This window comes from Erinaceus europaeus, chromosome 11 (assembly GCF_950295315.1).
Source record: "Erinaceus europaeus chromosome 11, mEriEur2.1, whole genome shotgun sequence".
NCBI lineage: Eukaryota > Metazoa > Chordata > Mammalia > Eulipotyphla > Erinaceidae > Erinaceus > Erinaceus europaeus.
The window spans coordinates 40,723,524-40,735,975 of NC_080172.1; the positions used below are offsets into that span (position 1 = coordinate 40,723,524).

Consider the following 12,452-nt stretch of genomic DNA (forward strand, 5'->3'; position numbering starts at 1 on the left):
CCTGAGAAATCTAACTCCAGAGAAATCCTGAGAGATTCTGTGCATCAGAGTATCTGGAGACCTCTCCTCCACTCCTGTTCTTGGACTGCTTTATTAGAGAGCTGTGCCCTAGGAGAGCCATGTCCAGGTAAAATCATGTCCAAGGAGAACCATGTTCAACCCATTGTTTGAACTGAGCCTCTTGGCAGCCAGGGTTGCCTGGAAGGGATGGAAGAAAATCAGATCATGGGTGATTGACCAGGGGGTGGGGGTGGGGGATCTGAAAGAAACAGAATCAGGACACCTGCACTGAGTATCTAAGAAATCTTCAAGGATAAGGATGAGACACTGGACATCAAGATAGCTCACCTGGGTAGGGTGCATGCCCTGCCATGTGCATGACCCAGATTTGAGCCCACAGAACACCATATGGGAGTACTAGGGCATGGCTGGAAGGTGGAGGGAGGATTCTTGGTGCTGTAGTCTCTCTCTCTCTCACTCTTTCTTTTTGAAAACATTAGTTTGACCTGCAGTGAGGCCTGGCAATGACATAAAAGGGGGGCTACAAGATAGCTCACCTCAGTGGTGCACCTGCTTTGCCAAGTATGCAGATTGGGATCCAGTCCAAACACACACACACCCACGCTCTAGTGCTATGGTATCTTTCTCTTTTTCTTTCTAAAAAAAAAAATGTTTTGGAACAGCGAAGTTCAGGAAAGGACAAACTACATATAAATCTAGCCGGTGAAGGTGAAGGTGTAGCTAACATCCCTCCTTGATGGCCAGGTAGGACCACACTGCAGGACAAAGCTGTCCCTGGAAGCTCTGTTCCCCCCAGTACCCAGAGTGTTAATGTAGGCTGTGCTGAGCAAGTTTCTCTCTTGGCTGTTAAGATTCACAGCTGTATACAGTACACAACAGACTGTGAAATGCAATAAATCTGGAGTCGCCTCTCAATTTCACCAATAATAATTAACAAATTAAAATGGAAATGTCACCACAAACCCATAAAAATTCTTAAGTGCAGGATGGAAACCTCTCTCAGGACCAGAAATGGCTTTTGTCAGTGTAATACCCAAGGCAGATGTGCCACCAAATGTCCCTCAGAACAGTCGTTGTACCCCTTGGAGCCCCATGCAGGGCTGGTTAATCCCAGGGTCGGCTGTCTCTCCGTGTCAGCAAGCTAACATAACTGTGTAATCAAGCCTGCTTTATGGAGCCTGTAGTGCATGGATGGGGGCTGAAGCCACCACTCTAACAAGACAGAGGGGAGCAGGAAGCATGCCAGGCACACCCCAACTTCTCCACGTCCAGCACCCTGGCTGCCAGATATCCATTTGACCCAACAAGAGGAAGACTGGAAAATTAGGAGCAAATTGTATACCATCTGGCTTGCATTCTGAAGCATCAGGACCATAGCAAGTCCACTGCTCACAGCCGAGCCTCCCATGGAAGAAAAACCCTGTCCAGCAGGTGCTAGCTAACATTCAGCATCCAAGTGCCAGTCAGGTTCCCTTGACTTTCTTTGCAAGGAAAACCAGCTACAAAATTCCAAACTTTGTCAAATCAAAGAGTGGGTTAAGGGACCCAAGGACCCATGCAAGAATCTGGGTTCAAACCCCTAGCTCCCCATGTGTAGGGGGAAGACTTCACAAATGGTGAAGCAGGTATTCAGATGTCTCTGTCTCTCCTCTCCTCTCCTCTATTTCTCCCTCCCCTCTCAATTTCTCTCTGTCCTATCCAGCAAAATGAGGGGGAAAAATGACCACCAGGAGCAGTGGATTCCTAGTGCAGGCAACAAGCCCCAGCGATAACGCTGGAGGCAAAAAAAAAAAAAAAAATGTGTGTGTGTGTGTGTGTGGTGGGGAGAGGAGTGCCTACACTATGTCGAGGCTTTGTATCCATGAGTAATGATATGCAGTGCTTCCTCATGTTACCTATATGAAACAATAGGAGTGGTTTGCCCTCCTGCCTGCAACATAAGTTTGCATTCATAATCATGGTTCTCCAGAGAAACAAAACCATAAGGCATGTGGATGGGTATGTATGTGGCTAGAAAGAAACTTATAAGAAAGTGGCTCCCCTGATGATGTAATCTGACAAGTCTCAGGACCTAGGGTGAGGGGGAATTGTAGAGTCAGAAAACTGGAGAGCCTTTGTTGAGATTCTAGTTCAATGACTGCAGGCTCAGAACTCAGAAAGTCACTATTTTTTGTTTGTTTGTTAGCTTTATTTTATTGCTACAAGCATTAGTAGTGGGGTTCAGTGTCTACAGGACAGATCCACCACTCCTGGTGGCCATTTTTATTTTTATTCCTTTCTTTTTTTAATTTTTTATTTAAGAAAGGATTAATGAACAAAAACATAAGGTAGGAGGGGTACAACTCCACACAATTCCCACCACCCAATCTCCATAATCCACCAACCCACCCCCTCCCATGATAGCTCTCCCATTCTCTAGCCCTCTGGGAGCATGGACACAGGGTTGTTGAGGGTTGCAGAAGGTAGAAGGTCTGGCTTCTGTAATTGCTTCCCCGCTGAACATGGGCGTTGACTGGTCGGTCCATACTCCCAGTCTGCCTCTCTCTTTCTCTAGTAAGGTGTGTCTCTGGGGAAGCTGAGCTCCAGGACACATTGGTGGGGTCTTCAATCCAGGGAAGCCTGGCCAGCATCCTGGTGGCATCTGGAACCTGGTGATTGAAAAGAGAGTTAACATACGAAGCCAAACAATTTGTTGAGCAATCATGGATCCCAAGATTGGAATAGTGGAGAGGAAGTGTTAGGGAGGTACGCACTGCAAACTCTAGTGTACTTCTGCTTTCAGGTATATATTTTGCAGTAGTTTATGGATACGTGTGAACATAAGCTCTCTCTCACAGAAACTGGTGTATATCTAGGTATGGGATGATCCCACTCATCAACAGAAGTTGACTAAGAAGATCTGAAAAGGAAACTAAAAGCAGGACCTGATCAAATTGTGAGTAGGGCACCAAAGTAAAAACCCAGTGGTGAGGGGTAGACATGCAGCTTCCTGGGCCAGTGGGGGGTGGGAGTGGGCGGGAGGGATGGGTCACAGTCCTTTGGTGGTGGGAATGGTGTTTATGTACACTCTTAGCAAAATGTAGACATATAAATCAGTAGTTAATTAATATGAGAGGGGGAAAATCAATTGTATGTATCAAAGTTTCTCAAAACACAAACTGAATCTTTTTAATATATAGGCTGTGTATTTGATATGTGAACTCTCTCAAAAACCTAGACCAAGTAGATTAGAAGCATCCAATAGCACAGCTATATACAAGATACTGGATACTGTACAGCAAACCTTAATAAAAGGACTTTTCAAAGTTAACCCAATTAACAAATAATGTGATAACATTAACTATCGACTGTCTTTTTGAACCCTAAGACAGCAGGAACCTCACATCTCCACTATAGAGCCCCTACTTCCCCCAGTCCTGGAACCCTTGGATAGGGCCCACTTTCCCGTATGCATCTCCCAATCCAAACCAAATAATATTGCATCCGCCGATCACAACCTAACCAACGCAACGATTGCCACCTCAACATGCTTCACCACAGACTTTGTCCAGAGACTTCACGTGTGGAATGACAACCCTTCAGCTTCATTACTCGGGTGAGACCTTTCCTTTTATAGTACACTCTAATTTCATCTCAGGTAGTTCACTTTCTTTCTTTTTTTTATTTGACAGTAGAAATCGGAGGGGGGGTTGGGTAGAGAGGGAAAGAGAAAGACATCTTCCCCTATGCAGGTGAGGACTGGGATCTCAAACACAGATCCTCAAACATGGGAATGTGTATGCTTAGTTGGGTGTGCCACTGCCAGCCCTCTTATTTATTTATTCATTTATTCATTCATGCATTTATTCATCCATTGCCTCCAGGGTTGTTGATGGGGCTTGGTGCCAGCACTATGAATCCATAGCTCTTGGTGGCCATTTTTTCCATTTCATTGATAGGACAGAGAAAAATTGAGAGGAGAAAGGAAAAATAGAAAGACCAGAAAGATAGACACTTGCAGACTTGCTTTACTCCCCCGTGAAGCATCTCCCCCTGCAAGTTTGAACACAGATCATTGCACAGGTCCTTGCACTTAGTACCTATGTGTGTTTAATTGGGTGTGCCACGCCCCTATTTATTTTATATAAATGTCTATTTATTTTTTAATTTTTAAAATTATGTTAAAGACATAAACAGAGAGGGAGAGAGACAGACACCTACAGTCTAATCCACCACTTGTGAAGCTTCCATCCTGCAGGTGAAGACTAAAGGCTTGAACCCAGGTATTCGGCTGAGTTAATTTGTGCCCTTTCCTGGTTGTACCACAGCTCCATCCTGAGTCACTTTCTGTTCAGATTTTAAGAGGACTGTTACAAAATGTTATAGACCCTGAACATAAAGCATTGCTCTTCATTAAAAGCAGTAAACCCTGAGAGATGAAATTTGAGTGACTGCCTAGAATTTCTAGGCCATACAGATCACAGTGTGATCTTATGAGCTGAGAAGGCTTTGTTGAGAGTTTTAGGAGACCAAGGCAGCAAGAATTTACATAGTACCAGAGAAGAGAGGAAAATATTGGGAAACTATAGATGGTTTCTTCAGTATGCAGTTGAGTCCTGGTCAGCATGTTTATGTGCTCAAGTTTGTATAGATGCTCATCCAAGAATTAGAGGGAACAGACCATTTATTCGCACCATATATGGGCATATTAACACAAGTTGTTTTGGAAAAATCTCATAATTCACAGGGTCATAGGAGGAATACACATCAAATTCTTGTCACAGCATGGAGGATAATTAATTCTAAGTTAAGCCCAAAGTAAAGGCATCAGTTAGAAACTAGAAAAAGAAAAAGAAACTAAACCCAAAGTAGAAGAGACAAAATAATTAGAATAAGAACTGGACTTGATATTGAAAACAAAGAGAGAGAAAATCAATGAAACCAGTTAGTGTCTGAGTAGGTCAGTAAGATCAGTAAACATCTAGCCAAAGTGATCAAAATAAAAGAGAAAAGACATCAATTACCAATATCAGGAATGAAAATGGTGGCATCACTACAGAGTCTACAGATAAATTGTGAGCTTAGCAAGGCTGCAAGACACAAGATCAATATACAAAAGCCAATTTACTTTTCCATAGTGGAAACAAGCAATCAGAAATTTAAATCAGAGAAACAATAACATAACCATAAAAGCTCTAGTGATAATTCTGATGGAAATGGTGAAATATGTGCACATTAGAAACTGTAAATAATTATCATGAGAAACTAAAAGTCTAAACAAATGAAAAAAATACTGCATTCTTAGATCATTGGGTATATTAGAGTTCAGATGACAGTTCCCCTCCAAATGGATCTATATATTTAATGTTAACCTATGCCAAATGGCACTTATTTATTATAAATTGAAAAAAAAATTATTACAAAATTCATGTGGAGATGCACATAGTGGATCTATGATTTCCAAGATCACTTTGAAAAATAACTTGTTAACTACAAGATTTATTAAAAACTATAAAATCAAGACAGTGTATGTACTGATATCAATAACCTGAAATTAATAAATGGAGTGAGTCCAAAAATAGATTCACACATTATGAATGACTGTTACTATTTTTTACTAGTAATTCAATATTGATTTACAAAATTATAGGGTAATAGGGGTATAATTTCACACCATTAACACAACAAGAGTTCTGTGTCCCCATCCTCTCCATTAGAAATTTCAGCAGTTCTCCCAAGGTCACAGATGAAAGTTGACTATTACTTTTATGACTATCTATCTATATTAATATATATTGACCCAATTTTTTCTAATGGTCCTGCCTTCTTTAACAAAGGTACAAAGACAATTCTGTGGAGGAAGAAATTTTCAACAAAGGGTGCTGGAATAATTGGTTATGCACATGAAAAAATATACTGTGAAGGGGCCAGGCAACGGCATACCAGGCTAAGCACATATATTACCATGTACAAATTCCTGGGTTCAAGACCCCACTCTCCATCTGCAGGGAGAATTCTTCACAATGAGTGAAGCATGGGTGTCTCTCTTCCTCTCTCACTCTTTATCTCACCCTAATCTCTCACTTTCTTTCTGTTTTATCAAATATAAGCAGGATATTTTTAAAAATGGGAAAAATGACCATTAGGAGTGGCAGGTTCATATTGTTGGCACCAAGCCCCAGAAATAACCCTGGTGACAATAAAAAAAATTCACTTTCATTCATAGGCATGGAATTTGTTTCATGTGTAAAAATTAACTCAAAATGAATTACAGTTCTGAATGAACAGCACTGAATATATATTACTTTTAATAGAAAAGATTTGTGAACATAGAGTAAAAAAAGCTATTTTAATTGACACCAAAAGCAAAACTCCTAAAATAACAAATAATTAGGCTAAATTTCATTAAAAATTGACTTATTTAAAAGATATTTACTGCTGGGGCTAAGTGGTGGCACATCTGGTTGAGTGCACATGTTACAATGTGCAAGGACCCAAGTTCAAGCACCCAGTCCCAACTAACAGAGGGAAAGCTTTGCAAGTGGTGAAACAGTGCTTTGTGTATTTTTCTGTTTGTCTCCCTTTCTATTTCCCCCTACCCTCTCTTGATTTCTGGCTGTCTTTATCCAATAAATAAATAAAGATAATTTTAAAAATCCTATCATATTTTTAAAAAAACACTAAAAAACATATTTACTACTAATAAAATAAAAAACGCAAGCTACAGACTGAGAAAAAATACTTGCAAACTATATATCTCATAAAAGACCTTATATCAGAATATACAAAGAAAAATAAATGTATAATCTATAATAAATATATCAAAAGAAAATAAATGGCCCAATTGTAAAAACAGAATAAATAATAAAACATTTAAACAGATACTTTACCAAAAAAAAAAAAAGATAAATTTCAAATAAGGGCATAAAAAGATACTGAGTATGGCAAGCCATAAAGGAAATACAAATTAAAATTTCAACATCCCACTACACGTCTACTACTATATTTAAAATTAAAAGGGAATCTGGGAGATTACGCAGCAGAGAAACACATTCTTTGCAAGCATGTGTGTCTGGCACTGAATATGATGGCATGGTGTCCTGATCTCTCTGTTGCAACTTCTTCCTCCTCTTCCTCCTTCTCCTCGTTATCCTACTTTTTCTCTTCTCTTCCTCCTCTTTTTCCTTCTCTTGTACTTTTTCTCCCTCTCTAACCCTAACTCATTCTCTCAGAAAAAATAAATAAAAATTTAGTAAGGCATATGGCTCAGTATTAGAAGCCATGCATGAATTTTATCACCAGTACCTCTGACAAAATTTAAAAGACAATAGCAAATATTTATGATAATACCAACTTTGGAGTGAATTTCACATATGATGATTGTAGAATATAAAATAGAATAAATGTTTTGAAAAACAGTTTAGAGTTTCTTAAAAAGCTAAAACACATGATTTAGCCATTCTACATGTATTTACATTTACTCAAGAGGAAAGAAAGTATACGCTCATACAAAACCTACTGTATCAATACTTCTAGAAGCTTTATTTATAATGGTCAAAAGCTAGAAACAACACAAGTATGCATCAACATAATAATGGGTAAATAAATTGCAACAATTCATGCAATGAAATAAACTTAGCATATTTACACAATGGAATACTTGTCAGAAACTTTAAAATCAATGAACTATTTATACATGTTACAACACAAATATATCTCAAAAGAATTATACTGAATGAGAGAGGTCAGATGTCCCCTCAACATGAGTACATACTATATTATTCCATCTCAGTAAAATTCTTTAAAATGCATACTAATCACAGAACACAGGATACCTAAAATAGTCTGGGAAAGGGCATAGAAGGGCAAGACAGGAGGGTAATGAAGTACCACAAAGGGTGGAGTCAAGATGGTGGCTTGAGAACAATACCTGACCAACTCTACACACACACACACACACACACACACACACCCCTCTTTAAACCTGGGAATTCCAAGTGAAAGCAGGATTTCCAGGCCAAGAGAAAATAAGAGAAAAACTATAGAGGAAGGGACAAAGAGGAACCACAGTATAACATTATAACTCATATATAAATTGGTAAAAGGGAGCTAAAAAAGATGAAGGAGCAGTGGGTTTTTCCTCTACACCCCCAAAGCCAATACCCCAGGGCCAGAAGTGGCTTACTTAGGGAAAGAGAAGCCACTAGAGAAAAAGAAGTCCCCAGGAGGAGTTAAACTCACCAAGCAAAATTTCAAGGACAAACTTTTGTCAGAGTTCAGTGTGGAGTCATCTAAACCCACTTACTGAAGAATGATCTACAAATAGTTACAAGCCTAGTTTAGGGTTGTGGGGTGCAGTTGTTTGTGGGAAGGACTTTGGTTTGGACTTTTTTATTCTCTCTATTTTGTTCAGTCTGCTTTTGTTGTATTTTCTAAAGTTTCTTTGTGGCTTTGCATGTGGAAGGAGTTCGGGTGTGGTTTTGCCTCCCCCCCTTTTTCCTTCTTCTCTCTCTTTTGATTAATATTTACTTTTGCTTTTATAGTAGTTGCTATATTTATTGGTGGTTGCTTTGGCTCCCTTTTGTTAGAGGAGTTTGGTTTGGTTTGGTTCTTTTGTCTTATCTTTCTTTTTTTCTTATCTCTGGTTTAATCAATCTTTGCTTTGTTGTTGTTGTATTTGTTGAGGACTTTTGTGATTTCATTTGTGATAGGAGTTTTGTTTGGTGTGTTTTTGCTAATTTTTTTTCTTTTTTTCTTCCTTCCCTCTGGTATGATCTGTATTTGTTTATGCTTTTGTTGTAGTTGTTGTATTGGCTGGTGGTTATTATTTTCTCTTTTGTGGGAGGACTTTGGTTTGGTTTTGCAGTGTTTTTTGTTTGGTTGGTTTGGTTTTCTTTTTTTCTTTAGTCTTATTTATTTTTCTTTTCTCTGGTGGATTAATTTTTGTTGTTATTATTGTATTCACTGAAGTTTGTCTTTTTTATTTTTTTGGTATTTCAGTCAGATAGCCCCTACTTCAATTTGAACACAAAAAACATTTTATCTCGAGTAAGGGGAGTCCAGCCCGGGCGGAGCGGTGGGGAATGTCCCGGGTCGCCACCCGAGTCGTCCGGCTGCTCCCGCTCCGCTAGCCAGCCGCTGCCTTCCACCATGGCGGACGAGGCTGTCAAGTACTACACCCTGGAGGAGATGCAGAAGCACAACCACAGCAAAAGCACCTGGCTCATCCTGCACCACCAGGTGTACGACCTCACCAAGTTCCTGGAGGAGCATCCTGGTGGGGAAGAAGTCCTGCGGGAGCAAGCTGGAGGTGATGCCACCGAGAACTTTGAGGATGTGGGCCACTCCACAGATGCCAGAGAGCTGTCCAAGACCTACATCATCGGGGAGCTTCACCCCGACGACAGGTCAAAGATCGCCAAGCCTTCGGAAACTCTGATCACGACGCTGGACTCAAATTCCAGCTGGTGGACCAACTGGGTGATCCATGCCGGCTCGGCGCTGGCCGTGGCCCTGATGTATCGCATCTACACGGCGGAGGACTAGCGGCAGCTGCCCCACAAGGAGACCTGGCCCCTAGGAGTCACCTCCACCAGGAGCCACCCACCAAGGACACGCCGTGCCCCCTCCCCAGCCCCGAGAGTGCCTTCATAATCACTGATGTGTATCCTGGTGTCTTGGCACCCGTGACCCGCTTGTTGTAGGGTGATCACCTGCAAATACACCTGGATTTCAGAGAAAAAAAAATACTGGATACTGTACAGCAAACCATAACAAAAGGACTTTTCAAAGTTAACCCAATTAACAAATAATGTGATGATAACATTAACTATTGATTGTCTTTTTGAACCCTAAGACAGCAGGAACCTCACATCTCCACTATAGAGCCCCTACTTCCCCCAGTCCTGGAACCCTTGGATAGGGCCCACTTTCCCGTATGCATCTCCCAATCCAAACCAAATAATATTGCATCCGCTGATCACAACCTAACCAACGCAACGATTGCCACCTCAACATGCTTCACTTCAGACTTTGTCCAGAGACTTCACGTGTGGAATGACAACCCTTCAGCTTCATTACTCGGGTGAGACCTTTCCTTTTATAGTACACTCTAATTTCATCTCAGGTAGTTCACTTTCTAACAAAGTCCCATATCCTAGATATACACCAGTTTCTGTGAGAGAGAGCTTATCTTCACACGTATCCATAAACTACTGCAAAATATATACCTGAAAGCAGAAGTACACTAGAGTTTGCAGTGAGTACCTCCCTAACACTTCCTCTCCACTATTCCAAGCTTGGGATCCATGATTGCTCAACAAATTGTTTGGCTTCGTATGTTAACTCTCTTTTCAATCACCAGGTTCCAGATGCCACCAGGATGCTGGCCAGGCTTCCCTGGATTGAAGACCCCACCAATGTGTCCTGGAGCTCAGCTTCCCCAGAGACACACCTTACTAGAGAAAAAGAGAGGCAGACTGGGAGTATGGACCGACCAGTCAACACCCATGTTCAGCGGGGAAGCAATTACAGAAGCCAGACCTTCTACCTTCTGCAACCCTCAATGACCCTGGGTCCATGCTCCCAGAGGGCTAGAGAATGGGAGAGCTATCATGGGAGGGGGTGGGTTGGTGGGTTATGGAGATTGGGTGGTGGGAATTGTGTGGAGTTGTACCCCTCCTACCTTATGTTTTTGTTCATTAATCCTTTCTTAAATAAAAAATCTAATCTAAAAAAAAAAAAGAAAGGGAAAACACAGGATGAAACCTTGTGTGTTGCAGCAAAGTAAAAGACTCTGTGGGCTGTGGTATTGGGGAGGAGAAGGCATCTGGACAATGGTGGGGAAAGATTTGGGTCCAAAGTGGGGATGATGTGCTGTCACCTACAACAAGGAGAAGAGAGGTGTCACTCATGTGTCAGCTATAGTTCCTATAAACCATTATTTCTCCAATAAAATGACTTTAAAAATCATTTCCTGTATTTGGAGAGATATGTACTTATTACCATTTGATAGTTTATTTATATATCTAGTGCTGTTGATAAGAAGAAAGTAGTATTTTAATATAACTGTAACACATAATCATTCCAAATAAAATGTACTATGTCTACTTAGTTAAACAAAGTTAACCCAATTACCAAATAATGTAATTAACTATCCATTGTCTTCTTGAACCCTAAGACAGCAGGAACCTCACATTTCCACTATAGAGTCTAAACTTGCCCCAGTCCTGGGACACTAGGGTGGGGCCCAGTTTCTCCTTTGTTCTCCTAATTCTTACCAAATGATATTGCATCTGTTCATTGCAACCTGATCAACGCAACGAGTGCCACCCCAGCATGCTTCACTTCAGACTGTGTCCAGAGACTTCAGGTGTGGAATGACAACCCTTCAGCTTCATCACTCAGGTACCATCCAGATGTCATCAGGATGTGAGCCAGCCTTCCCTGGACTGAAGACCCCACCAATGAGTCCTGGAGCTCCGCTTCCCCAGAAACTCACCCTACTAGGGAAAGAGAGAGGCAGACTGGGAATATGGATCGACCAGTCAACACCCATGTTCAGCAGGGAAGCAATTACAGAAACCAGACCTTCCACTTTCTGCAACCCACAAGGACCCTGGGTCCATGCTCCCAGAGAGACAGAGAATGGGAAAACTATTGGGGAAGGGATGGGATATGGAGATTGGGTGGCGGGAATTGTATGGAGTTGTACCCCCCCATCCTATTATTTTGTTAATGTCTCCTTTCTTAAATAAATTTAAAAAAATAAAAATGAGAAAAAAATAAAAATTAAAAATTAAAAATAAAACTTTCTTGCAACTAAAAAAAAAAAAAAAACATTTTATCTCATCTTCCAAAGGCAGTGACAGTGGTAGACATTAGAACAACAGCCCCAGAAACTCCTGAATCAGACTGTAAGGTAATTTGCTTCAATATTCTGGGAGCCAACAGACTAGAGGTCACACTATACTATAACTAAACAGCAATAGCCATGACACAAGCCACAAAGCACACACTAAAAAGTGGCTAAGTTAAAAAAAATCTACTACAGCAATGAATCAGGACAGGAGCCCAGAAAAAAAATTCCAACCAGCCAGAATCAAGAAAGAACAAGAAAAGTATCTAAATATTAATCTATGTGTTAATCACAGGAGTGAGAAAAAATTTAACGGAAAACACTTTTAAGGAAAATAATCAGAAATAGGAGAACAACCAAAGAGACTTTGAAAGAAAACATGAGCTATCTCGAAATAATTAGAAAACTGAAAGCTGAAATAGCTTAACTAAAAAGACAGCTAGCAGAATAAGCTAATACTGTAACTAAACAAGGTAAAAAAAAAAATACCTGAACAGAAAAATGAAGGTGAGGGTATGGAGAGCTGAATAACAGAAACAAAAAACAGTATTAGCCAGACCAAGGATAAATAAAACTAACTAATAAGTAAAATGAC

At 40.5% G+C, this 12,452-nt stretch overlaps 1 protein-coding gene and 1 long non-coding RNA gene across 2 annotated transcripts in view; both read left to right on the top strand.

The window, feature by feature from the left end:
- Nucleotides 1-12,452, top strand: part of LOC132541325 (uncharacterized) — a 496,194-nt gene that overhangs the window by 377,561 nt on the left and 106,181 nt on the right. The gene's annotated exons all lie outside the window — the stretch shown is intronic.
- Nucleotides 9,085-9,747, top strand: LOC103117230 (cytochrome b5-like). Its single transcript, XM_007527246.3, has one exon. The coding sequence runs from the start codon at nucleotides 9,151-9,153 to the stop codon at nucleotides 9,544-9,546; it is 396 nt and encodes a 131-aa protein (XP_007527308.1). The 5' UTR covers nucleotides 9,085-9,150; the 3' UTR covers nucleotides 9,547-9,747.